Below are 26,764 nucleotides of genomic sequence, written 5' to 3' on the forward strand. Positions count from 1 at the left end.
CGCTGCGTCGTGCAGCTCCTCTGCGAGTGTTCGTAATGCCTCATGAAGACCTGTAGGCATCTGGCCCGGGAGTGGAAGACGACAGCTTGTCAGTATAGCCGTAGATTGAAAGGGCGTCCGGTTGGGCATCTTGCCTCCACAGGATGAGCTATGACACACCTGAATTGCTCACGCGCACGGATCAGCTTCAAGGAGCGTTCAGGCGCGGAAGAAGCTAGTTCATTAAACGAAGCTTCCCGTGTGACCCAGCCGTCGCCTCCGCTGTTCTTGGGCCGGCGGTTGCACAATCCCTGTTGATGTTCCTTGGTGTTGAATCACCCTGTCAAGCGAGAGGCTTACCTGTGGTCAGAGAGATACTCAGAGGTCCAGGGAGATGCTGTGGTGTTTATGACGACAGATCTGTATGTCGCCGGACTTCTGGGACGAATGATGTGGCGAGGTCCCAACTTGGCGATGATCTCCAAATCACGCTCGATGGGATCTGACGTGTTACACCGTGACACGCCAGCTCGGATACGCACTGTTCGTTCTCCCTAAGCAGAGGCCATCCTGCTCCGTAGGACGCTACGTGGAGCTTTAGGGGTGCCGCAATGCACGGCGACGATGCTGCATAGGCAAGAGGTTACTAGGAGGAGCGGGGTTTTTGTCTAGGATATTATGAGGAAGCGCCAGGAGGGCACAGATGACACGTCACGCGTGACATTGTCAAATTTCCGTCACGAAGGCAAGATGATAAAAGGAACAGTCGTCGTGGCGGACGAGCGTGAGAACTTCCCCGTTATCCTACCTGTGATCTCTAAGCGCGGAGTAGCGGTCCGGCTGGCTACGTAATGACGTCCAGGTCAGTTCTGTCCACTTTTGGACACCGCTGTGTTCGCTCGTCCTGAACATATATCGCAAAACAAACGTATAGATTGGACCGACTCCTGTTACTACTTGACACGGGGTCGTCAGCGTCCGTCAGAATCACCGCAGCCAAACAACTAGCACAACTTGCCGCCAAGAGTGTGATCAGCGATGTCGCACTCGTCGAAGACGATGTGAAGACCACACGAAACCATGTGTTGATCAGCGACTCTTCTGGCTGGTCCGAGCTTATGGCCGTAGTTGCGAGAGTAAGTCCGCTTCCCCATTCACCGCCCGCATCCGCTCATCCAGTCTAGATACTGCCATACCTGCATTCAAGATCTCATGAGACGCGATCGGCAGCGTCCACTGCCCTTTCGCAGATCTTCTCTCTCGTCCCTCTCTGGAAGCCCTGCCCAGATGCGGACACGAAGCCGTACGGCGCGTCCGCCGTACTGCCCCCTCCAGAATTCCCTTCCTTCTCTGTTCGCGAGCTCATGGAGAAGGGCACCCTCCTCCTTGCGTCCTCGGGCAAGGAGTTTCAGAAGCCGACCGGCATCCTCGCCAACTCGAACGAAGTCAAGAAGGCGCGCAAGGAGGCCATGGGCCGCCTTGGCCTCGACTTCCTCGAAAGCGTGGGCGGCGCGGACGACATGGACCTCGACAAGGAGCTCGCCGCGGATGAGCCCGATACGGACGTCGACATGGCCGCCCCTGTACTGGTGAACACGGAGGAGGACGCCGCACCCAGTTCGCCAACCGATGACTACGTGGACGTTAAGGTGAAGAAGGAGGACTCGGTCCCGGTATTCGGACGGTCAAATTCTTCGACGCCCCAGCTCGCCGCTTCTCCCGCGCCGGTAACATCCGCCGCGGAAGACACCTCCGCGCTCTCTGCTCGAGAGCGAAACCGACTGAAGCGGAAGCGGAAGCCGGGCAATGCTGCCGTCGTCGGCGCGCTTCCGCCTACGCAGGCTTCCGGTGCAAAGTACCAGGCGATGGCCGCTGGCGGAAGCAAGGCGCGCCTTGTGGCTCGTGACGAACAGCCCTCGTCGAAGCAGCGTTTGGACAGCCCAAAGTCTCCAGTAGAAGGTCCATCGCAAGACCGTGTCGTCATCGATCCGACGAAGGGCGGTGCCGTCGCCCCGAAGACAGAGAGCAAGTCGAAGGCGCTTGAGGTACAGCCTGGGACATGGGTCTGGGATGGCCTCGTTAAGCTACTTGAGGTGGACCTGTTCAGCGCTGCTTGGGAAGTACGACATGGTGCCGCCATGGCCCTTCGAGAAGTATTGAAGCTTCAGGGAAAGTATGGAGGAACGAAAGGTGAGCCGCTCGATGCTCAGAGGCATTGCCTTGCCGGTACTGACGTCGCATCTGCAGTGGACCTGTCTTGGGACGAGAACCTGATCGCCCACGAGAGGTGGTGTAACGACCTCGCTATCAAGTTTCTATGCATATTCGTCCTCGATCGATTCGGAGACTTCGTCTCAGATCAGGTCGTCGCTCCCGTGCGCGAGACGGTTTCACAGACGCTCGCGTCCCTTCTGCTGCACATGCCTCGAAGATCAGTTCTCCATGTGCACAACGTTCTTCTACAGATGATCCGGCAAGACTTTCCAATCCCTGTCAAGCCGACGAACGGCAAGTCATTCAACAAGCACAACGACAAGAGCCACGTGTGGGAGGTGCGACATGCGGGTCTACTGGGCATCAAGTACGAGGTCGCTGTGAGGAGCGATCTCGTAAGCTTGGACGTTCCCGAGGGTGACTGCATGGAGGTTGATGATGGGAAGGAGGTGTTAAGGGGCGTCGTAGATGCTGCGGTACTAGGGTGAGCACACCTTGATCCGCCACGCGAGGATGTCGCTCACGCTTTTTCCTAGCCTTGGTGATCGCGACGATGACGTGCGGTCGGTGGCAGCTTCCTGCTTGCTTCCGGTGGCTGCGTACCTGGTGGAGCGCTTGCCTGAAGAGCTAAGTCGAGTGCTTGCTGTCCTCTGGAGCTGTCTGAGCGACATGAAGGACGACCTCAGTTCGAGTGTCGGGGCAGTCATGGACTTATTGGGTCAACTAGTGACGAAGAACCGGGTGATCGAAATCATCGCCGACGAATCGCGATCGTACGTTGCTGCATTCCAGAGTATGAGGTGCATTCACTCATCCTCGCAACGTCCTAGACATCCTATCACGGTCCTTGCACCCACCCTCTTCCCCTTCTTCAGGCATACGATCGCCAACGTGCGGCTAGCCGTCGTCAAGACTCTCCACACGTTCATGACGGTAGAGTCACTACCCCGAGGGTGGATCTCTGTACCCTTCCTCCGTCTACTCTTTCAGAATCTCGTCGTGGAAGAGCGCTCTGACATTCGGGACGCGACGCTGACCACCTGGCGTGAGGTTCTATCCATCTTAAGCCAGACCAGTGGCTGGCTCGAGTCGTCGATTGCGCAGCCGCTTCTCTTGGAGTGGTACGGGGTACTTATGACGCCGCTCGGTCTCGCATTGGACGCGACATCCTTCTATGACCCTAACCTCAGCGACAACAGCGCCCCGACCGAGAGGCATAATGTCGACAAGAATATGCTTGCACAAGACTTGTCCCTTGTGCCTGTCGAGGTAGTCATGCAGGCAAGATTGGCCGCGTCGGCGGCGCTAGCGCACATCATCGCTTTCTGGCCGTCTTCGGTACGTCCTAGCCGTGCTGCTAAAGCTACGTTCCATCCTTGTTGACTATGTCTTCATAGCCAGCACCTGGATCGCTATCCGTTGACGACACGTTCCGTCCCATCCTGACACATTACATCGACTCTACGAGCATGCTCCAGAAGTTCCTTGCCGCCATCATCGCCGAATGCTGGGCGCGCGAGTACGACATCCGCGCTCCCCCAGATAGCGCTCTCCTCATCGAGGTTTCTCCGCTTGCCGCCGAGCTCAGCCAGAAGACCCTCGCATTCCTCCAGGCGGATCCTCCAGCAGCGTATCACGAGATGGCGTTCACGCTTGCGCGCATCCACGGCGAGTGCCACAACCTCCTGCAGTCCTTCATGTTCGATTGCAAGCTTCCCGCCTCTGCCATTCCGTCGCTTGGCACAGAGATCGACGTCACGGGTACAAAGCCCGAATGTTTCACGATCGAGACAGCCCAAGCAGCCGTGGGGCCGATGTTCGATAAGCTCAAAGACAGCTTGGGCCGGACGAAGAAGCGCGAATTGGCGATCATCAAGGACAAGCGGCTCAAGGTAGTATCGAGCATCGAACGGTACATCGAAGTCAAGGCGCAGTATGATGTCAGAGTTGCGGCGGCCTTCGCTGCTGCGTTCGTGGCGTTCAAGAGCACTCCAGACAAGGTCAGCCCGATTGTCAAGGGCATCATGAACAGCGTCAAGGTGCGTTATTTGAATATCTATGCATATGCATTTGTGTAACGATCGTGTATTCAGAACGAGGAGAATTTGGACCTACAAACCCATTCTGCAGCGGCAGTTGCGGCCTTCGTCGAATTTTGCGTCAATCGCGTTCTCACTCAGCCTCCGGAAAAGATTGTCAAGAACCTGTGTACCTTCCTGTGCCAGGACGTCGACCAGACGCCCACATTCCTGCACAACAGGAAGACGCTTCATGGCGTTCTGTCGTTCAACAAGCAGGCCTCGGCACCGCAGAACGGCAGGGATCACGCGAATCCCACGGAAGATCCTGCGAAAGCTAAGCTGTCTCGTCGCGGAGCACGACTTGCCTTCGAGAAACTCTCCGCGAAGTTCGGACCGAAGCTTTTGGATGCCATTCCGAGAATGTGGCCTGCGATTGCTGGGGGTTTGATGAGCGCATGCTCTGGAGGTCTGTTTTGTTTAGTCCGCGCTATATGTATAGCCCCGCTCACAAATCCGTAGACTCTGTCAGCGCAATGGACGAAAAGATCGAGAAGCGAGAAGGCCAGGACGTCATCGATTCACTAAGTGTCCTGGAGGCTGTTGTGCCCACCTTCCACGAAGATCTATCGTATCACTTCGTCCAGCTGTTTCCGCATGTCACCCTCGCCCTTCGCAGCCGTTTCGCTATCGTTCGGCAGTCCGCGGCTCGGTGCTTCGCAACCATCTGCGACGTGCTGACTTTGGACGCGATGCGCTACGTCATCGAGAAGGTTGTACCGTTCCTCGGCGACGCCTCTACATTGGCGAACCGTCAGGGTGCTGTCGAGTTAATATATCGTAAGTTACCCTCTATGTCAAGTTGATCTCATGTCTTATGTCGCATGCACGTTAGACATCGTCCAAAAGCTCGATATCAAGGCGCTTCCCTACGTCATCTTCATGGTCGTGCCTGTGCTCGGACGTATGAGCGACCCGGATGATGATGTGCGTGCGACTGCCACAAATACGTTCGCATCGCTGGTGAAGATGGTTCCGCTCGAAGCGGGATTGCCGGATCCGCCAAATTTCCCGGAGGACTTGCTCAAGCGTCGGGAGGAGGAGCGTCAGTTCCTGATGCAACTTCTCGACGGCAGCAAGGTGGAGCAGTACAACATCCCTGTCACAATCAAGGCCGAGCTGCGCAAGTACCAGCAGGAGGGCGTCAACTGGCTCGCGTTTCTCGCAAAGTACCAGCTCCATGGCATTCTCTGTGATGGTATGGTTCTCCACTTCCTCATGAAGTTGCATTGACCCTGTCCATGACAGACATGGGTCTCGGAAAGACGCTCCAGTCGATATGCATATTGGCGAGCAAGCACCACGAGCGCGCGCAGAAGTATAAGGAGACCAAGTCGCCTGACTCAAAACATCTCCCCTCACTCATTGTCTGTCCGCCGACGCTTACTGGGCACTGGTACTACGAGATCCTCAAGTACACAGAGAACCTCAAGCCCGTGCTCTACACCGGTAACTCGCGAGAACGGTACAAGCTTCTAGGCAAGCTGAAGACGTATGACGTCGTCGTTACGTCTTACGAAGTCGTTCGAAACGACATCAGCAGCCTCCAGGACATCAATTGGCACTACTGCATCCTTGATGAGGGCCACATCATCAAGAATGCCAAGACGAAGTTGACGAAAGCCGTCAAGCAGGTTAAGGCTGTCCACCGACTCATCTTGTCCGGCACTCCCATTCAGAACAACGTCCTCGAATTGTGGAGTCTTTTTGACTTCCTGATGCCCGGTTTCCTTGGCACCGAGGGATCTTTCAACGAGCGCTTCTCCAAACCGATATTGTCGAATCGCGATGGCAAAGCCAAGACGGGCGAGGCTGGTAAGCTCCCATGACCCTTGTGTCTTTGATGGATGTGAATGCTCATGTGGTCTCAGCTGCCCTGGCACTCGAAGCTCTGCACAAGCAAGTCTTACCGTTCCTTCTCCGGCGACTCAAGGAGGACGTGCTCAACGACCTGCCGCCCAAGATCATCCAGGACTACTACTGCGAACTCTCAGAACTACAGAAGTTCTTGTACGACGACTTCTCCAAGTCGCGAGCCAAGATACAGGCAGAGGATGTCGTTCGATCAAACAAGGAGAAGGACGGCGAGCAGACACACGTCTTTCAGTCACTACAGTATCTCCGGAAGCTCTGCAATCATCCCGCCCTCGTCTTCAAGAACGACAAGGAGGCAATCAAGGACGCTCTCACAAAGTCCGCCATCAATGCCTCATCTGGCGATCTCAGCGATATTCAGCATGCTCCCAAGTTGCAAGCTCTTCGGTTCGTGCGCTCCCTCGGTGTCACTTCATATTCGTGTTGATGGTGTTCTCCCACAGGCAACTTCTTCTCGATTGCGGCATTGGTCTCGCGCCCAGTGCTACAGGCGACACGACGAAGTCCGAGCTCCTGGACACAGAAGAGACAGCGACAGGAGCATTCTCGCAGCATCGTGTGCTCATCTTCTGCCAGATGAAGCAGATGCTCGACATCATCGAGACAGACTTGTTCAAACAGCATATGCCCTCTGTCACCTACATGCGTCTCGACGGCTCCACCGACGCCAAAAAGCGTCACGCGGTAGTTCAGACCTTCAACTCGGATCCCAGTATCGATTGTCTCCTGCTAACGACGCACGTTGGTGGCCTGGGTCTCACCCTCACTGGCGCTGACACTGTCATCTTCGTCGAGCACGACTGGAACCCAATGAAGGACTTGCAGGCCATGGATCGTGCACATCGGATTGGGCAGAAGAAGGTGGTTAATGTGTATCGCCTGATCACGAAGGGCACTCTGGAAGAGAAGATCATGGGGTATGTTCGCGTTATCTGTGTCGGCATTGGGGCCGCTGCTGACATCGCCGCGATGCAGTCTGCAGCGCTTCAAGCTCAACATCGCCAACTCTATCGTTACGCAGCAAAACTCAGGATTGGCGTCGATGGACACCGATCTCGTCCTCGACCTCTTCAAGCGAACGACAGAAGAAGAGGACGCCGCGGCCGCAAAGAAGAAAGACAAGGACGCGAGCGGTGCGCCACCTGGCCAGAGGAACGTCCTGCGCGGGCTCGAGGACCTGCCGCCCGAAGAAGAGTACCAAGAGCTGGACCTCAAAAGCTTCATGGGCTCGATCGGCAGGAAGTAGGAGCCCTAGCCTCGTCCACGATCGCGCGCACCTGTCAGCTCGCGTTCGTATCCCTCCTTTGCGGAGACGCTGGTACAATGTCTCGTTTCCCTCGCGCTTGCGCGATTCGGCGCAGCCGGGCTGCTTCGTGTGTGTCCCTTATCTTATTCGTCTTGTACGCAACGCTGTCTGTTCCTGGACTTCCTCATTGTCGTCGTTGTCATTCCCATCATCGTCGCTTCTCGATCACATTTACACTCACTTCCTATTCGCACATTGACATGTCACGGATATTAACTAGATCAACTGCTAGAGACAATGTATTTCTGTAGCTGTACACCTAAATAGTTGTATGATACAGTATAATCAAACACGCTCATCGAAGTCGTCCATGCATCGATCTCATATGAAAAAGCCTACGAAAATGAGTCTAGTACCGCTGAACAGATAGCATGAGGAAAACAGTGCCAACAGTCGCAGCAAGAGCCGTAAGAACGTAACAGGACGAACGTGGTACTCGCGATGCAATAACATGTCCGAAAGGCCGAAATCATCTAGAAGAGGTGGTATGGTCCTCCAGGGTGCTGATTCTGGCGTCGGCGGATGAACGCGTCCTTCCAGTAGTGTGGGAACGTGGCCGCGAGGATCAGCAGCAGCACCCCCACTACCACCGCGACCACAACGCCCGCGAGCACACCAGCGCCCAGTTTCTTCGGCTGGGACCCTGCACTCGAGTCGGAGCTTCCTGAGGACGCTTCAGAGTCTGAGGTCGATGTTGGAGAGCCGGGGGGAGGAGGAGCCGAGGTCGCGGACGCAGAGGCCAAGCAACTAGAATCCTGTCCCATCTGTACGAAGAAGGGCAGGGATTGTGCGAATATACCAGTGTTTTGAGAGGTATCGAACGCCACTGCGACGTACGGCCCTGGCGGGACGTCCACGGAAGCCCACACGAACTGCCCGGCTGACGCGGAGACGTTGGTCGACAGGGTGCGCGAGACGAGGACTGAGTTTTCGCTGGACGAGGCAGGCGGATTGATCACGCGGCCGTTGGTAACCGACAGCGTGATTGGCGTGGATATGTTGGACTGCCATTTGAGCATGACGTTCTGGCAAGTCGTGGCGTTGGATGGAGGGAGAAACTGAAAGGGGGTTGGGGTAGGTGACAGAGTGGTAGAAGATGTTGCGGCTGCGGCTGTGGATGTCGCAGGAGGGGTGGACGTTGCAATAGGGGAGGAAGTTGCAGGAGGGGCGGACGTTGCAGAGGTTGCAGGGGGTGTCGACGATGCAGGGGGCGTCGACGTGGCTGGTGCGGCCCCGTCGTCGTCATCTCCACCTTCTCCATGCTTCGCAAGCATGCCAGGCACAACACTAAGGATCGCAAAGACAAGAGCCAACGCCCCTACGCGCATGTTGACTTTGGTTCGCGTTGCCGCCTAGTCTGTCCAGTGAGCTCCGGGAGCGTGATCATGAGCTGGGTGGGGGAGCTTACCGTAGAGTTGTAGATGCGTCGGTCGGTGGAATGGGGCGAAGGATTGCGTGCCGGAGCGGGGAGTCGATGTCATAGACTGTACTACACGACCCCACCAACATCGAGGACTCGGGCCACTTGTGGGAATCCGGCTCCATTACCAGCATCGAGGCTGCATAACCAACGTGGCAGTGATAATCGTCTTTCGTACCGACGGTGTGCCCTGGGCATAAAAGTCAATCACACGCCTCTACTGACCTGTTTCGCGCAGCATGACTCCCGTCAGAAGTGTCCGAGCCCATGGGTGAAGGAACCATATCCTTGGGAAGGAGCTGCAAGTTGCCGGAGTGAGCCACCGAGGCATGACAGAGTATGACAGCTCGAGGTGGATCGCTGGGGATTATTCTAGAGACTGGCGAGTCCCGTTCTCAAGAGGAGCAGACCGTGGAAGGTGATGAACCGGTACAGGTCAGCCCGTGCTGCATAGTGTGCGACCAAGGGTCATAATGCCCCCGTGGCTGAACAAATGCGAGAACAGCTCCCGAGCCCAATGCTGCCATGCGTGAGCAGTGTTACATAGGTGTACCTAAGACTAGCGTTGGGTGGGAGAATGGTAATCAGCGGCCGGTGACCAGATGCATGAGCAAGCAGCGGAACGTACCGAGAATAAACTGCGGCTCTCACGGGCCCGTGCCACACATCTCGATACACTGCCGGCGGCGCGAGTGGATTCCAACAACAGACATTTAGACGGTGCTTGAGTAAGAATGCTGCGGAATGTCAGCTTGGGGCCCGTTCCCTTGCTCTCCCTCTAGCATGGGTCCGAAACCGGGCATCTCAGGCTAGGGGTGCGTGTATGCATACAAATTCGTGACTGTCGGGATACTGTACAGCGAAAATTCCGCCTTCTGTGTGCCGATGCGTTATCCCTATAACACCTTAGTGGTGTGCAAGAGCTACATGCTTGACAGTAATGGTCGCGATACCCCTAATCTGCTCGATAAGGTCCTTAATTGGCTGGTCTGTCGCCACTAAGGCCCAATGTGCCTGCAGTGTGAAATGATGAGGACAAGAAATCACATGAAACTGAAGGCGGGAGCACCCACGTCGATGCTCGTCCAGCCGATAACGAGAGCTATGAGATCGTCTTTCTCCACCGTCGGCCCCCACGCCGCGAGGATGACCCCGGCAGACTTCGGAGCCGCATTCATGGCTGTGGCCAGATCGTCCACGAGCCCCTCCAGCGCGTCCTTCGACTGGCCCTCGTGCAGGGTGAAGGTCGCGACCTCGGTGACGGGTGCCTCTAACGCTCCATATGGCTCGCTGGTAAACGCGACGTGGAACATTCGAATCCCGGACACGTCGAGAATGGAATTGATGTCTTCTGACAGCTTCGGGTACTTCTCCGTGTCCTTCATCAGATTGTGGTGGTGTATCAACGTCTCCCAAGCTATTTGTGAGCGGCATTAGCCCCTGAGATATCGAGTAGGCTGAGATGCAGTTATGTACCGACGCAGACATATGCAGAGGACTTGTCCTCGTCCTCGAGACCATAATACACCCTGCGGACAAAGAAAGCGGACACGCCAAGGGGAATACATGATGTCAGATGGCATTAATCAATCTCCTGGAGGAAGCGTTCAGTATAGGCTTTGCCACGGACCTGATCATGCCCTCGGCACTCTTCAGAATGTCGACCGTAGGCTTGACGGTGGACACATTGTGCGGGCTAGCGCGGAATGCCTCCGTGGCTGGCGCAGCAATGAACTCGACGGTAGGAAAGGCCATCTTGGATTGCAAGAAAGCCCAGCGCGCCGTCATTGGACGAGGACGTGGCTAGGCGCGCGATATCGATGAGACTCGGAGGAGCGATATTGCCTCCCACAGCCAAAATTCCAGGTTATATACGATCGCACGTAGCGGCCAGTGGCCTTGAAGCCGCAATTACAAAGTGAGTCAGCTTCGCGGTGCCATCCTCGCAGTCGTTATAAATGGCTGGCGAAAGGTGTTCCCGACTCCTGTTCCCGTATCCTGTCAGGGCGCCTCCTCCCAAAAGCAGCCGCCCGCCAAGTGCCAGTGCACCGACACAATTCCTACTTACTCCTAGCTAGCCTCATCCTGTCATCGGATCAAGGTTCAAACGAGCTAGATCCTTGACATCCAGGGCAGGGGCGGGTGTATCGGAAGTATATCGCCCGAACTCGATCATCTAACAAGACACCCCTAAGCATGCCGCCTTTCCTGCAGCATCAAACCGCCGCTATTACGTTGCGCATAGTCCCTGTCAATCTCTTGTTGGTTCAACGTGTCTCTGCACAGTTAGACCGATCAGATTTGCGTATGCTTCGTTGCCACCCATGGATCCGTATGGCACGCTGTTGTTAGATTGCGAACGTCGAGACCGTGTCAACCAGATCCTACGGATCTACGTCCACAGGCGTCAACTTGGTCAAAAGCGGGAACATGTTGTCCCTCTTAGAGATGGAGTTCAAAGATGCACACAGCGGTCAATGCCGTACTGGCCTACACAAATACTAGAATCTCTCGTCCGAAAGTCATTGTTGCTTGTTGCAAGGACCTCGGTACTAGATACATAGCCTTGAAGAGAGTACGGACATACCAGTATGATGCAGGAAAACCATGTTACTCATAGTTTAGAGTGCAAGTGAGTTTCGTGTTGCGGATCATACCCTCAGTATAGGACGATGTCGTGACAGACCCTGCCTGGTGGCGCCATCAGAACAATATTGTTCAACTTGCGGTACTGAAAGCGATCATACTCCCTCGACGGTGGCGTCTTGTATTCTGGAAATGCTACAGATTTTTTTGCAAGGGCCTGTCGATATGCGAACCGCTGTCAAAAACGGGACTGAGGCCGCGTGGTGCGCCGAGCGTGCCCGCACCGGCTGACGAGAACGCTGATTTCAAGGAGCAGAGGACACATGACCCGATGGATTCGATGGAGAGGCATCGATGCTAATCGAAGCTCGAAAATGCGCCTGTATGATATTGCATAGCCTAATGGGACTATGACGGGAGATTGAATTCTCGTAACACACCGATTCGTGAACAAACCACTCACCTGCTGCGCTACATGTAGGCCACCTCACTGTCATCCGAGCTCTCGTCCCTATCGACAATAAAGTAAGTAGACTTCCTCTGCCTGTACCAGCTATACGTAAAGCTGCTGAGATCTCACACGACAAGCTGCCGGGGGGTCGCGTGCTCGTGTGAAACGAACCTCAGCTGACACCAGAGGATATAGAAGCACTTACGGCTTGAGGCACTCCAAACATGCCCCCATCACTCTTCTCCTACCTCCTGTGCTTGTGAGGGATCGTTGAGTATATCATCGGTAAGTGGGGCGTGTTGTATGATAGAGTAGGAGGATGAAACGCACTGGGCTCTGATAACTATGAGCGACATGCAATACGCTCTATAACATTACGAGCGGCGGCTTAGAAAACCGTTAACTGACCAAAATGGAAATTATCACCCCCGCACTCGGAAAAATTGCTAACAAATCCTTCTCCCTGCTCCCTGCTTTCTCCTCAGATCCCTCTCCATCCATACATTTACGCTCGTCGACCACTATGGCAACTCCAGAAGTACAAGACGCTACAGCGCCGCCTAGCGACGACGATGTTCAGGCGTTCTGTGACATGCTCGACCAGATGAGGGTCAGCATGTCCTCCGCCCGGGACATCGTAAAGTCTCTGAAAGAAAAGTACGTCCATGCACAGATGTGTCTCTGCTTTTCCTGACTGTACGGACTATGCTACACAGGCAAGGCACGACGTCCGAGCTCGACACCCGAGAAGGCATCTCCCTGCTTTCGCTCAAGCACCACATGATGCTCTCCTACCTCCAGTCCCTCAGCCTCATCACCGCCCGCCGTGCGATCGGCCATTCGCTCGCGGAACGCTCTGCCCCACAAGCCCCATTCAGCGCGAAGGACCGTCCAGCCCGCGGCGACGGTGCTGGAGACCGCGTCGACGCTGCTATCGAGGCACGCGTGGTGCTCGAGAAGGTGAAGGTGCTAGAGGGTCGAATGAAGTACCAGATCGACAAGCTCGTCCGCATTGCAGAGGAGGGTGCTTCCGCAGACAAGAACATCGTCAATGGTACGTCCTTCTCCCTTCCCCATCCACCCATCCGGTACTCACTCGGCCATCCTCCTAGACCCCCTCGCTTTTCGCCCGAACCCCCAAGCCCTCATGGACGCGGCAGGCTCCGAGCCCGACGACGAGGACGAGGGCGCTCCCGCAACCTCGCGCGATGGGATTTACCGCCCGCCCAAGCTTGCGCCCATGCCCTACATCGAGCCACGCAAGTCTAAGGACAAGGCCAAGGACAGACGCGCGCCCGTCCCGTCCGCCCTCGCGCACCTCGTGCACCTCGACCCGTCGAAGCCATACGTCGAGTCGACGTCCGGCTTGGGCTCCACGCCCGTGCTGAGCTCTGCGCGCGCGCGCGAGCTGAAGCGCATGACCGAGTTCGAGGAGGAGAACTTCACGCGCCTGGTCATGAAGAAGAAGGACGCGAGGCGGAGGGACTTGGACGAGGCGGATATCGCGTTGGGCGGGACGGGTATGGCGTCGGGAAACCGGAGGCGTGTCCCGGGTGTCGGGCTGGAAGACGAGTTTGGGGACATTCTCAAGTCGGTCGGGAGGAGCAGGCAGGGCGTAGTTGGGGATGGATACGAGGAACTGCGGCAGCGCGGTAAGAAGGAGGGCGTGCTCGCGCGGTCAAGAGCGAGGTCGCGTGACGACTCATTCGAAGACTTGGGTGATGATGGGCCCAAGCAGAGGAAACGCACGCGGTTCGACAAGGAGGTCAAGGCCGCGAAGAAGAGGGCGTCGTCAAAAAGTAGTCGTAGGTCATAAACTAATACATACCTTGCTTCCTCTGCTGCACACCTGCACACCAACCTCCCCCTCGAAAGATTGAAACAATCGCAAGGAGAAACAACAAGTGCTGATCCGTGAGCTTGCATCTCGAAAACATTGCCAAAAGCGACGAATACAACTGGTAAAAACAGGATACAAGACAGGCTGAGAAATCAAATGCTACAGTTCTTCTCTTCGCTCGGGTCGTACATTCCACTGGGAATCACCTGTTACGCCAGTTCTGATTTGTGTTATAGTTGCGAGTGTGCCCAGGGGTTGGGAAGAACGGCGGCGTCGCTACCGCATTGAGTGGGTAACGGCCACCTCCTAACCCACCGAACTGTTGCTGAGGTAGGAACGCACCACGGCCCATGCCCATGTGCGGCATTGGGGTAGGTGTAGCAGGTCCAGACGGTGGCGCGGGCGAGGACGTCTGCTGGGTTCCTGGGGGCACGGGCGGCTTGAAGTTCTAGAAACGCAGGACGAAAAGGGGTCAAACCGTGCACGAGATAATCATGGGAATCATCGAATGGAGACATACGTATTGACGGCCCTCACGGTAAAGCTCTTCGAGCTTCTTGTCGAATGTGCCGTCGGCCTCGAGCTGCAGGTGAACCTTGTAAAGCTTGAGTGCCGAGAGTGCATCCTCGATCGAGTCGTGGGTGTCCGTCTGGATATTTTCCTTTAGAACAAACCAGGTGAGGAAGCGCAGCGACAGTCGTCGTTGGCGGTGCTCCAAGTAGTACAGGTCGACTGTGTCGATGACTTGATCAGGTGGCACGAAAATGTCTGCGGAACGCGAGGAATGTAAATTGCTGTTGGGAGCGAAGCCGCTCCAAGACACGCACTAATAATTCGGAAATCTTTCGACAGCCCATGCCCAATGAAAATGCATCCACTGTCGACTAGCAAGCGGAGTTTCTTATACACCACCTTGAGCGGCGTCAGCGTATACCCAGTCAAGCTGGGGTCCAGATCACCAACTGCGGGCCAGCCATTAGTGAACGCCACCCAGATCAGCTTAGACCGCCACTATCGACAAGGCGACTTACACTTGATCCCAGAGAATTCTGTTAGATAGTCCACGATGATCTCGCTCGTATGAATGTGATCGTCAATGAAGGGCACGCCCTCTTTCGGCCCGTCTCCCCGCAATACGGACACGCGCGCGAGGGATAGCCTCGCGGGACGGATAACCTTCTTGGTGCCGTCTGAGCGATACTCTGTTTCTTCTTGCTGCATGGAAACGAACTCCGCGTCAATAGCAATGAGAGTGCCGGGCGTGGGGAGCTCCTCGAATCGCAGAGGCTCATGCCTTATCAGGCGAGGGTCGCGGTTCCTGGAGGACACAATAGTACAACGGTGAGTACAAGCCGCGAAGGTGGGGCGCTGAGCGAATCGGTGGGTGCGCCTCACATTGCAATGTTAGTGTCCCGACATAAGATTGAAGGGTCCATCTTATCCGGGAGTTCGCTGAAATCGAGGCGTTGATGTACATCAACACGCTCTAGGTATAGAACGGTAGGAACCTAGACCATCGAGCACATCAGTTTCGTGTCGCCATCTCGATCGGACATGTCCTAACTCGCCTTCCAACTGGACGGAATGCTCAGCGCCTCTTCCTCGGTGATATTTTGCACCATGAAGTCGTTAAAGATGAACCATGGTTCAGGATCGGACTCCTCAGCTTCGGGCACTGTCGACCACTGTCAGACATGTAGCATAACACGGGTAATCAAGCACACCTTTCACGATTGCGACCAAATGCGAGTTGGCGTCCTTCGCGACGACCTGAGCAACCATAGCTCTCAGCTCGTAGACAACAGTCTCTGGATCGTCCATGCCCTCAATTTGGCCCCTCAGCTCGATTCGCGGCCTCAAGAAAGTCTGCTTCCTCTGGTCCCTCCAGAACTTGTGCGTCTCCTCGTTGTGCACCGCCGCGTTGATCGCCAGCAGCGGGGGCAAGTCGCGGGTCCTAATCGACCGTCGACTCTCGAACGTCGCGAAATGTTTGCACATTTGGCACGTCGCCTTGTGCATCGTCTGCCTCAGCAACGAGTTCCGAACGATCGACGCAAAGTCTGTTTCCTGCGCGGGGTCGTTGTTGGGGGGCTTCCGCACGGGATATGTCATGTCAATCAGGTGTGTCATGTTTTCCTTTTCCCGTACGGCGTGGCAAGAGGTGCAGACGATGATGTTCTTAGCGTCGATCCCGAGGAGTTGCGTGATAGGGGCAGGGGCGGGTGAAAGGAGGTCGGCGGGCCCAGAGTTGGGGAGGAGGCTGGGGTTGTGCGGGAACGAGTTGCCTTCCGAGCTGAGGTGGTCAATGAGGAAGCGGTGGAACAGTTGTATCATGTGAGCGTAGCTCAGCTCTGCGCTCTCCTTGCCGTAGTCGATGAGCTCGATCGCATTGTTCACTGTGTTGGTCATCAGACGAGTGGACATATCAACTCTTAGCGAGTGGACTCACTTTGAGCCAAAACGCCAACAGTCTTGCAGAAATTGCTCGACTGGCAGTTCGTACCGCGCGCGTCTTCAAGCATTCGCGTGACAAAACCTAGCTCGCAGAGTAGACAATGCTCGCGAGGGCAATCCGTCGTAATGTGCGACTTGGCCAATCGCCGAATGGGCAGTGTATAATGCATTACTTGCACCAAGGGGTTCGTGTACGAGTTCAGGATGTGTGTCTCCAGTCCGCTGAACGGCGTTCGGTTGTAGAAGCCGAAGTCGAAGTCTTCGACACCAAACTTAGAGTACTCGATCTCGACTTTCCGATACGCCTTTGGGATGATGTCCGGATTATACTCGTACGTGGGAGTGACAGGTTCGGACTGCACCACATTGTCAGCGTTTGACTACCCGGAATGATTCATAGAACATACGTCGTTGTAGCGTGCCTTGCCACTCCTGAACCTGCCACCGGTCTTCCGAGGCGCAGTTGCGACGACGTTCCGCCTACCCCTCAATTCTTTGGGCAAAGAGGCGTATGCTATTGAGTCGTTGACCTTGATAGAACTCAGGATCTGTGCTGGGATCTTCGGCGCTGGCGGGAAGTACATGTTCGTAGGCACGAAGTCATTCGTCCAGGACGAGAGAAGGAGGTTGTCGTAGTACGGTAACCCAATCGTGTTCAGCGGACTGCGCGATGATCGTGAGCAGAAGGGCGAGGCTCAAGCGAGCCGTACGTACGTTCTGTCAGTCCACTGGATCTCTGGAAGAGGCTCGGGACTGTCGGGCCAATCAATAGCCTTGCCGTCGAAGCCATTGAATGGAACCATCGCTTCCTCCTCCGCAGCGGATAACAAGTGTATAGCTCCGTCCGAGTCCCCGAACGCCATGTACACAGCTGTGGGGGAAACCGCAACGGATGTGATATATGATGGCGTGTCTAACTGATAGAACTCGTTCGCGGTAGGGTTGCTTGTATCCACGATCTGGACAAGACCCTGGCTAGAGGTTATGGCGAGCGTTGAGGGGCGGTTTGGCAACCGCGTGATGAATGAGGGGCCGCTGGAGAAAGGGATGGGTGGGAGCGCCTTGAGGTTTCTCAAGTCATAGACTTTCACCAGATGGTCGGGATAAGGCCTCCCCTGCCTGCCGAGTGAAAGTATGAGGCGGTGTGAAGAAACGGTCCGGGAACATACTCACCGAAGACCTAAACCGATGGTATATAAGAGAGTAGAGGTTGTCTCAATGCCCTGGATTCCGCTGAGGTGGGCTTTGACAGGGCTGGAACCATAAGAGCGAATAGTTGCATCTCGGGGATCATGCAGTCGGATCCAACCATCTGCATCCCCAGAAACAAAGTACGTTTGGGACGCGGTGAAGTGCAGGTGAGTAAGGATGGATGAGGACGGGGACCTTCGCAACACCGAACCCGTCTGAGTGTTCAATAGGATCAACTCCGAGGAAGCGGTGGAAACCGCGATCGTGGACGCGTTCGACGCTTTGTTAGAGAATGTGGTTATATGACCACCGGCCCTGACGCAACGCTTGAGCTCTAGCTGCGAAGCATACAGACACAAAAATTTGAACACGTTACTTGAAGTACCAACTATTGATCCCTCCCTTGCCCCACGCTCCGATACCTTCGCTTGCAAGACCCGACGCGATGATGTTCGAATCGGTCGCAAGAATCTTCTTCACTGCGAGGTGACCTCCTACGGGATAATGGACCCCTCTCAGCCCGCGAGGTGTGTAATTTGCACAGACATGCCCAGAGTTCGTGCCAGACCAGAGGATATCCGAGACGGGGTCAAACGATAGTGCAGTGATCGGTTGCGGTGATATATCCCTCTGGTAGGCAAGCGAGGGGATCTGGTGATACGTTGTCGACATTCAACTCAGCATGCACCACCAGCAATCATCGGGGTGCAAGATGTATGTCCGCAGGTTGCTCGTAGAGGAAACCCAGGATGAAGGTCAAACGAACGCTGGGAGACAAGCTATATATGCAGTGCATACGAATAAGCGCTTGTTAAGTACTTTAATAAGCCTGTTTACTTATGGTAGTAGCGCCGAACCCTCTCATTCCCCACCATCACGTTGAACGACGTTTGTACGATTCTCATCAGCATTGTCGAAGCTCTATAGCCTCTTCTGTTATGTGGGAATTACATCTGCACCGTCCTTGCAGTGTGACGCGACACAGGCAAGTATGCGTATGCCTAACTGTATTTGCTGGTGGTGCTTTCGTGTACGTACTTATCCATCAGCATCACGCTAGGCACCATCTGAGATTCACATACACTCGCAATCATCCATTCTTGTCCACTGCTCAAGTCTATAGTCTGGGTCCATTTGTTCACGCAAGGATATAGGTCGTTGGAGTCAACCAGTCTGCTTCTGCAATTTCAGTAAAGCGAGTGACGACAGAACACTCATGTCCCTGTCCCACAGTCCCAGAACATCAACGCTGCCCGCACACTGTGCTTTTGCACCGGTCGCAGCAGACCGAGATGGTGATATCTCCGATTGCGTCGCTGTTGCGACAGCGATATCTCCCGGACACGGCTCGCCTACCAGCTGATGTCGATCTCGTAATACGTTGTCAGTCAGAGAGGTTGCCCGGCTACAGCATACGTACTGCATTGCCGAAGAGCATCAACATAAAGATGCGCGAAGCCTCGAAAGGGGTACAAGCCTTCTACAGCCACTCGTCGTCCTGCGAGTCCAGCATGCCGACACTACCTCCAGGTCCGAGGTTCTTGCTCCGGCACATGCACTACCTTGTTTTACCGCCCACATCTGTGTTCTTGGGAGCTGTGCTTGTACAGGGACTTGGGGGTGTGCGCTTGCCGACTCTCGCGATTGTCCTCGCCTATTTACTCTCCTTCCCCTTCTTCTGGTTCGGATACCGAGCATGGAGGGACGTTTCCATCAAGAGAGCGGCTGCCGCACGCGGGGCGATCGTGTTACCGCTTGCGAAGCTTACAAAGGACATCAAGTTCACAGGAGAGGAGGGTTACCCTCGTACGTTCTTCCTCAGGGGTTTCAATCGTGCACGCATGCACCCCTGACTTCAAGCTATAAGGTGATTTCCTCTTCAGACTTTGCGAGATATGGGGGCATTCGTTCATGCTCGAGCTTTACTCCGTCGAAAGGGTGAGCCTCCCAATCCATTATATCCCAGGTTTTCTCTGACGTATATGTTGTCCGTCTCATCGCAGCTCTTCACGTCGGAACCTGAACATATCAAGGTTGAACCGATATTCAATCACCTCTGCTTCATGCTAAGTGCGCAACATACAGGCAATTTTGGCTACAGATTTCGATAGTTTCGAAAAAGGTAAGTACATGGCACGGACCACTACTCTTGCGACACAGCGGCAACTCATGTGGGGTCTTAGGCGAACTGTTCCGCGATCAAATGCAAAGTCTCCTTGGAGTAGGGGTCTTCAATGCTGACAGTAAGCAAACCACCGCTTCGCCCTGTGCAAATATATGTCGCAAACGCTGATGGACAGGTCCCAGATGAGCTGTGGAAATTTCATCGCTCCATGACGAGGCCGTTCTTCAGCAAAGACAGGATCAGTCATTTCGAGAATTTTGACAGGCACGCGACCGACGCTCTCACGCAGGTGAAGGCGCGCATGCGGGAGGGATACGCCATCGACTGGCAGGTATGCACAATCCCAACTACTTTGCGCCTGCCAGCTCTTCAGTACTTCCTCATATGACACCGACAGGACTTGATTTCCCGCTTCACTCTTGACTCAGCAACAGAGTTTCTGTTCGGTAAGGACGTCCGCTCGCTGTCAAAGGGCCTCCCCTATCCGCCTACCGCCGATGTCCGACACTCTCAGCCTGAGGAAGATGGGTTCGCTGCTGCGTTCTATGAGGCTCAGATGGCATCTGCCCGCCGCGGCCGTTTCCAGGATGTGTGGGGCTTGACCGAGTTCTGGAAGGACAGGGTCATCCCATACAAGGCCGCCATTGACAAGTTCATTAACCCGATCCTCGAGGATGCATTGCGGACGAAGGCGGAGAAGGCAACTGCAGATATCGTGGACACGAAGGAGGTTTCAGAGGAGGATACCCTCCTGAGCTCGCTATTGAAGGTCACCGATGGTCAGTGTTCACCCTGTCGTTCTAAATCTTGCATACGGATGACGGTCCTGGACCGTGTAGATCGTGATATCCTTCACGACGAGATCCTCAACATCCTGTTGGCCGGACGTGACACTACGGCATCTACCCTAACGTTCGCCGTTTATCGTCTGGCGGAGCATCCGGATATCCTCTTCCGCCTCCGACAGGAAATTCTCAGCATTGTAGGACCTTCGCGCAGGCCGTCGTATGAGGACATCCGCAATATGAAATACCTGCGTGCTGTCATAAATGAGACTTTGCGGTTGTATCCTCCGGTGTGAGTACGCTCTCCTATGTGTCCCCCGTCATGACTCATGTTCCGCATTTTCAGTCCTATGAACAGTAGGTGAGTCTGGCTTCGTACTAACTCTGTTACGCGGATAGTTCACATCTTTGGGTTCAGGTCGGCCGCCCGGGATACGGTCTTCCCCTCCACCACTACTCGGGAACCCGTCTTCGTGCCCGCCGGTACGACGTGAGCAGCACTACTAAAGCATGTTGACCACATTCTGAAACTAACGCTATCCGTCACTTTAGGTGCATTTACTCTGTCTTCCTAATGCACCGCAGGAAGGATCTATGGGGCCCGGACGGTGATACTGCATCTTTTGCCAGGCGTCCGATGCTCGTCCTGACTAGCTATCTAAATCTCTTTAGCATTGAAGTTTGACCCCAACCGGTTCCTCGACGAACGCGTGCAGAAGTACCTCACGCCTAATCCGTTCATCTTCCTGCCATTCAACGCCGGTCCGCGTATCTGTCTCGGCCAGCAGGTACGGGCTTTTCTCCACTGTCTTCTCTTCTGTCTCTGAGAATTCACAACTGCTGCGACCTGCAAACAGTTCGCCTACAACGAAGTATCGTTCATGCTCGTGCGTTTACTGCAGCAGTTCTCTGCTATCGAATTCGTGCCAGAGGTCGCTCCGGAATCCATGACTCCCCCCGGGTACACCAATTCACCTGGTTCGGATGGCACTGATAGGGTTTGGATGGGCTTCCATTTGACTGGGTACGCTAAGGTATGTGTCTGTCTTCCTCTCCGTGGACTTTCATCTCGGGCGATGCTGATGGTTTTCGGCTGACTTCAGGGTGGGCTCTGGGTCAAGATGACGGAGGCGACAAATGAGTGATGGTATACTACTATACTCTACAATCATTGACATACATTCGTTTACCTCGGAGCATGAACGAGATGAATCCTGTGTAACATTGCAAGTGAACGGTGACTGACTAGCAGCCATGCGACGTTGACAGTAATCGATCAGCGGGCGCAATGTGTCACCAGTTAAATAGAGCATGACAAAGATCGTCACATCAACTCTTGAGGAGAATTGTTCGTCTTTATACTCTTGATCATATCGTCACGATATTCTCTTGACTGCGCGTTCTAGCCCATCTCCAATCCGAGTACTGGGGATCCTATTGCCGCGACTTGTCAGGACGCACGTATCAGCCCGGATAAACTCTTCCGCTGCGATGCCCTCCCAGTGGCGGACTAAGGACGACGCTTACGGCGCACAAGCCGGCTAGGTCTTTCAAGGCCGCCTTCACCTGTGGCCCGACTGAGGGGTACACCAGACGCGCGCGGTAGACTGGCCAGACCTTGATTTCGTACCAAAGCGACGGTGACTCGAGGATAAACAAGGCTGGGAACGCAGAGATGGGTGAATTAGCTACCGGATGAGTGTACGCGTCTAAACGTTGAAAGTTGTGAAGACCGTTGGAGCATATCCTAACAAGGTCGTGTTACGCATTGGCGTCGATGTGGTCGTAGCGGAACTCCGTTCCCACGAATTGCATGCAGGTGAGTGAGATGGCGAGGGAAGGTTTCAGTGCGGGACCTCCATCGGGTCCAAAACTGGGGCGCATCCAGAAGCACAAAAGCTGCCTCTCAGGTCGGTCGACTAGGGATTCGGGCCTATGAAGTATGTGCTTGTGCTGCCGTTCTAGGAGCCCAGGTATGCGTGATGACAAGATCATCGACCGCCCTGCTAGAAGGAGGTTGGTCAGCTGTGAGCCACAGTGCTGTGTACATACTGGGTGTGGGAGTGCGATCGGCATTGTGTACGTCGAGCAATGCTGATTCGGGCGGATGAAGAACCGAGTACTCTACAAGATGGTACACGCTACTACCGCACCTTCATGCGTAGTTATATAAGTTATTATTTGTCTTCGTGACGAGGACACTCGCGTGATTTTGAACCTGCCAGTGCGGGCAGACTCGGCAGGCCTAGTACGTAGGTGCAGCCTGGTTGGACTTGCAAGACTAAACGTTTTCCGAGCATCCACTGAGCCACACGGATGTGGTTGAAGAGACATACCTGTACACGTAGAGATTGCCTGTGGACTAGCTTACTAGGCGGGCACACTGTGTTGAAGCAGAGGCATTGACTTCGTGTTAAGGCTCCAACCATTTACTTTACGTTTACCCCAAATCATAAAATATATGGAAAGGGTATATAAACATTTGAAAACAGTTTAAAAAGGGTAAACAAATGGTTCCACAGGTGAGGTTGCAGACCACTTCAAGAAACACTCCATAGGGCTCTTTGGGAGTATTCCATAGCAGTTTATGCTTATAACCCTTCTTGCTACCAATGATTGTCGCTGAGAGGCCGATGAGAATTAAGCTCACTCCCAAGCTTCGTCTCAGTGAGATAAGCGCCGAAAGGTGAGGTAAGCTCCCGAACAGGAAAGTCAGCTGCCGGGCCCCGTCGATGCCAATTGACCAGGCAGAAGCAAGGCAGGAGTCGACCAACGGTCAACGACCTTGACCTGCCCTCTACATGGCCCTCTGACACCTCGTCTCCTGGTTTTTGGCCTTGCTAGTATGGTGGTACCAGCAACCATTTATTTACTGTGTACAACTGGTTTATGACCGTTTACGGGAAAATGGGTAAATAAATTAAAAGGTAAACGAAAACAACCATTTATACACAGTAAGTAAATGAAATGGTTGGAGCCTTAGCGCCAATCTGGCGCTCAAGAACTCAATATTGTTAACTAATCCGCCGAGCGGCTATCAAATAGGACCCCAGATCCATGGGTATGTTGAAGGCTGCCACGGTATGCGAGTGGCAGCCATCCAGATAATCCCTGGGCCCTGTCTACACAAGTCCTCCAACTGAATCAAGCATTGTGACCAGGGCGCACAACGCACGCAGAACCGTGAGCATTGGAATCATGGCTCCGGTGCGTGGGGCCGTGAGGACCTCTTCAGTTGCGATAAATCGCATAGTACATAGGGGGATTGTTATCGGAGGCCAGCTGCCTTTGCATTGCATAGCATGCATGATAAACTCTCACTTATCTCCAGATCCAGATTGACCAGCTCGGCAGGGCACTCACGAAGGAATAACATATTTACTCGTCGACATCAGCCTGGACGATCATTCAACTCGTAAGACTGTACCTGCAGCAATCTATATCTAATGGTACTGAAGTTGACTCACGCGCAGTATCTCGTCGCCTCGCAGGCCCTTATCTCCCGTCCTGGGAATCCGCCCGGTACGCCAGGTCCCGTTTCTCCGCATGTGGGTCGCACAAGAGTATGATAACGGACGACGCCGCACTTTGTTATCTCGGCCACTGGCACTTGAGTACCTCGCACGATCATATATAAGAGTACTCTCTCGCGCCTGGAAATGGCCGCTGAGTCGCCGAGCGCAAGACCTCACCATCTCTGAACAAGCTGTTGAAGATACAGCATGATCTTCTCATCATCTCGTATCAGCGTTGTAGCCATTGTCGTCAGCCAGTCCGTTCAGGCACTCGGCAACATCCAGTACCCCGTGGGGATCGTGAACGCGGAGACTTTCGGCTCGCTGAACTTCACAGAGATCTTCGCCGCATATGGCGGCGATATGTCGAACGCAGCGTGGGCGCGCTCGGCATGGAACGGTCTAACTACGTTCGCGAGGGCTCCTCCCCTCAGATGCTTCGGCGCTGATTTCGAGACGGGTTACGACGTTGCTGTCTTGGGCGCGCCATTCGACACCGCTACTAGCTTCCGTCCTGGGTGACTTTCCTTCGTTGGATTAGTACTGCGACCGTTAGCTGATCTACGCAATCCTTCATTCCAGTGCGCGCTTCGGCCCTAACGGCATCCGGCAGGGTGCTCGTCGTTTGGGAATCGATAGGATCAACGTCCCTGCCAAAATACGCATCACCGACCACCTCGATGTCGTTGATTGTGGGGACGTCCGTAAGTTGCGTGGCTCTTCGCATACGTATCAAATGCTCAGATTCGTTCATAGCCATGGTTTTGACCGACAACAAGGTCGCTCTTCGGCAACTCGAGCTTGCAAATGCCGCTCTGCTATCTAAGACCAGCCTACGGTCGTATGAAGGGAAAAGCATCGCAAAGGACGGGCAGTTCCATCCTCGTGTTCTGACCCTGGTATGCTCGCCGACTGTTCGTTGAGATTAGGGTCATATTAATGCAACGTCAGGGTGGCGATCACACCATCACGCTTCCTCTCCTCCGTGGCGTTGCAGGGGTCTACGGGCCCGTGAGGTATGTATAGACACTGCTCTTTATGTGCATAATTCTTGACGATTATCCGACCATGGCTGCAGCGTTATTCACTTTGACAGCCATCTCGGTGAGTGCAGACTCGAGTCTGCTACGGACTCTCTGGGCTGACCCTTCGCTCCAGATACTTGGAAGCCAAAGCAGTTGGTGGTGAGTCTGTTGCCCTCAACGAACATCAAGCGATTGGTTGATCGTTCATTGTAGGGCGGCCCATGGCTTCCGGACGAAGTAAGTGTCTGACGGACACCTTCCCTGATCCCATCTGACAGATTGCCGTCCCCAGGAGATCCCTGTCTCGCACGGAAGCTATTTCTGGTACGCGCACAAAGAAGGTCTCCTTGCCCCCAACCACTCCAACATTGTGGGTACAGTACAGTCCTGAGAGTCCTCTTCGGTAGCTCACTTTGTAGCAGCACGTCGGAATACGCGGAGCAATCAACAGCTGGCAAGACTACGACGACGACTATGCTGTCGACTTCATTATCTCCCATGCGTGGGAGGCTGAGGATATTGGCTGGCGCGGCATCGTTGAGAAGATCAAGGCCACTGTTGGCGACAACCCCGTGTACAGTGCGTTGTAGTCCGTCTCAATATGTTCAGACAGGCGATAACCGGGGCTGGGATAGTTTCGCTCGACATCGACGTACTCGATCCGGGCGTGGCCCCTGCGTAAGTGCTCAACGTTCCACTGAGACCATATCGGACTGACGAAATCGCCATGAATAGGACGGGGACGTGAGTAACTCACCGAGATACTTCCGCAAAGCTCTTTTCTAATGAGTGTTGCGCGTGGTTAGTCCTGAGATCGGAGGTTTCACGACCAGGGTATGAGTATAAGCTTTCGCAAATTAGCAAAGACCATGTCTCTCATTCATTTATGCCGGTAGGAGATCAAGAAGATACTTCAGGGCCTTTCTGGCCTGAAGGTCGTCGGCGCAGACATTGTCGAAGTCGCTCCAGGTAGGTTCACTCTTCATCTGTCAGTCGCGTTGCAGAGCTAAGTAGAACCGTCGTGGTCAAGGTTACGACACGCAGGGTGCGTTTGTTTGAATGGAGCGTCCCACAGACTCAAGAGCTAAAGGCTATGCTTCAGATGAGATCACCTCGATCGCAGCCGCTAACATTGGATGGGAGATTCTCGCCTTGATGGCGAAGACCCCTCTTACTGCTTGACCATCCCTGTATAGGTGACAGTTGGTCGCTATGCTGATTAGAATCCAACACTCCTGCATCTACTAATGATCCACTGTTCACATCGTCGAGGGAACCTGCGGGTAGCATTGCAAGTGATGTACCGTAGCTTGGACACGGTGAAGCCTTGCACGGAAGAATGGGAAATAGGCTCTACTACTCCTGAGCGAGTACAATCGGTCCACACGGGCCTCACCAGTTCGGCTGACTAGACTTTCAAGTGCGTGGGTATTTTTGTGGCATCCCCAAAGAAGGTCCGCGCACTCGGCCACTGCTACAGACAGCCTTGTCAACACCAGCTAGCCTACGCGCCAAGCCATAGAGCTTCTAAGTCGATCGGAAGACTGCCCCACGTACGAGTAACCGGCGTCGACACCGCAGATACCGTATATCCGACTTGGACTGAGGGTGGTACCCCCTTGAGGCTCTGATGATGCCCAGTGGTTGTAAGCACGGCAATATCGTACATTGGACATACAATTGGTCAACATCCATGTAGCCATGGATTGGCGTCGCCTTTCAAACTAGTAAATGCTAAGTCTTCGGATGAACATGAAGAGACCACAACACTGATACAAATTGATGATCAGGGGTATTGCCCGTTCTTCCAGCGATACTTCCCAAGTCTACCTATAGCGTCTCATTTCAGCGTCATGCCCAATATAGTTCATGTACGGCCGCCGAATAGGGCAGTTGTTCTCCTTGAGATCAACTCACCAT

At 54.4% G+C, this 26,764-nt stretch overlaps 6 protein-coding genes across 6 annotated transcripts; 3 read left to right on the forward strand and 3 right to left on the reverse strand.

The window, feature by feature from the left end:
* The first annotated feature begins 801 nt into the window (after positions 1 to 801).
* Positions 802 to 7,747, forward strand: DICSQDRAFT_104106 (SNF2 chromatin remodeling protein). Its single transcript, XM_007364641.1, has 14 exons — positions 802 to 841; positions 914 to 1,115; positions 1,164 to 2,169; positions 2,227 to 2,677; positions 2,730 to 2,966; positions 3,024 to 3,531; positions 3,591 to 4,232; positions 4,287 to 4,680; positions 4,734 to 5,051; positions 5,107 to 5,469; positions 5,520 to 6,086; positions 6,143 to 6,533; positions 6,590 to 7,063; positions 7,122 to 7,747. Exons 1-14 carry the CDS (start codon positions 831 to 833, stop codon positions 7,390 to 7,392), a joined length of 5,835 nt encoding a protein of 1,944 aa, XP_007364703.1. The 5' UTR covers positions 802 to 830; the 3' UTR covers positions 7,393 to 7,747.
* Positions 7,748 to 7,925: 178 nt separating this feature from the next.
* Positions 7,926 to 8,780, reverse strand: DICSQDRAFT_169022 (uncharacterized protein; the record flags this gene model as incomplete). Its single annotated transcript, XM_007364642.1, has 1 exon — positions 7,926 to 8,780. One exon carries the CDS (start codon positions 8,778 to 8,780, stop codon positions 7,926 to 7,928), a length of 855 nt encoding a protein of 284 aa, XP_007364704.1.
* Positions 8,781 to 9,684: 904 nt separating this feature from the next.
* Positions 9,685 to 10,676, reverse strand: DICSQDRAFT_135595 (uncharacterized protein). The gene is made up of 4 exons (XM_007364643.1): positions 10,503 to 10,676; positions 10,349 to 10,401; positions 9,946 to 10,289; positions 9,685 to 9,886 (listed from the first exon to the last, which is right to left on the reverse strand). Exons 1-4 carry the CDS (start codon positions 10,625 to 10,627, stop codon positions 9,779 to 9,781), a joined length of 630 nt encoding a protein of 209 aa, XP_007364705.1. The 5' UTR covers positions 10,628 to 10,676; the 3' UTR covers positions 9,685 to 9,778.
* A 1,741-nt stretch (positions 10,677 to 12,417) lies between these two features.
* On the reverse strand, positions 12,418 to 18,115 carry DICSQDRAFT_154466 (uncharacterized protein). The gene is made up of 14 exons (XM_007364644.1): positions 17,771 to 18,115; positions 17,377 to 17,709; positions 16,918 to 17,322; positions 16,611 to 16,866; positions 16,199 to 16,559; positions 15,474 to 16,145; positions 15,318 to 15,424; positions 15,145 to 15,257; positions 14,781 to 15,067; positions 14,577 to 14,711; positions 14,270 to 14,517; positions 13,022 to 14,197; positions 12,626 to 12,963; positions 12,418 to 12,566 (listed from the first exon to the last, which is right to left on the reverse strand). The coding sequence occupies exons 1-12, from the start codon at positions 18,064 to 18,066 to the stop codon at positions 13,952 to 13,954; spliced, it is 3,459 nt and encodes a 1,152-aa protein (XP_007364706.1). The 5' UTR covers positions 18,067 to 18,115; the 3' UTR covers positions 12,418 to 12,566; positions 12,626 to 12,963; positions 13,022 to 13,951.
* Positions 18,116 to 18,879: 764 nt separating this feature from the next.
* On the forward strand, positions 18,880 to 21,556 carry DICSQDRAFT_154467 (cytochrome P450 monooxygenase pc-2). The gene is made up of 14 exons (XM_007364645.1): positions 18,880 to 19,200; positions 19,262 to 19,332; positions 19,398 to 19,427; positions 19,480 to 19,516; positions 19,578 to 19,637; positions 19,702 to 19,850; positions 19,917 to 20,298; positions 20,359 to 20,596; positions 20,651 to 20,665; positions 20,723 to 20,794; positions 20,857 to 20,912; positions 20,977 to 21,092; positions 21,162 to 21,338; positions 21,408 to 21,556. The coding sequence occupies exons 1-14, from the start codon at positions 18,906 to 18,908 to the stop codon at positions 21,447 to 21,449; spliced, it is 1,740 nt and encodes a 579-aa protein (XP_007364707.1). The 5' UTR covers positions 18,880 to 18,905; the 3' UTR covers positions 21,450 to 21,556.
* Positions 21,557 to 23,921: 2,365 nt separating this feature from the next.
* On the forward strand, positions 23,922 to 26,106 carry DICSQDRAFT_84503 (agmatinase). The gene is made up of 15 exons (XM_007364646.1): positions 23,922 to 24,337; positions 24,402 to 24,523; positions 24,576 to 24,718; positions 24,771 to 24,835; positions 24,898 to 24,923; positions 24,978 to 25,003; positions 25,058 to 25,081; positions 25,137 to 25,214; positions 25,267 to 25,423; positions 25,480 to 25,522; positions 25,580 to 25,588; positions 25,651 to 25,678; positions 25,741 to 25,813; positions 25,875 to 25,889; positions 25,947 to 26,106. Exons 1-15 carry the CDS (start codon positions 24,027 to 24,029, stop codon positions 26,024 to 26,026), a joined length of 1,200 nt encoding a protein of 399 aa, XP_007364708.1. The 5' UTR covers positions 23,922 to 24,026; the 3' UTR covers positions 26,027 to 26,106.
* Positions 26,107 to 26,764: the final 658 nt, after the last annotated feature.

The sequence above is a fragment of the Dichomitus squalens genome (assembly GCF_000275845.1).
Source record: "Dichomitus squalens LYAD-421 SS1 unplaced genomic scaffold DICSQscaffold_9, whole genome shotgun sequence".
Classification (NCBI taxonomy): Eukaryota; Fungi; Basidiomycota; class Agaricomycetes; order Polyporales; family Polyporaceae; genus Dichomitus; species Dichomitus squalens.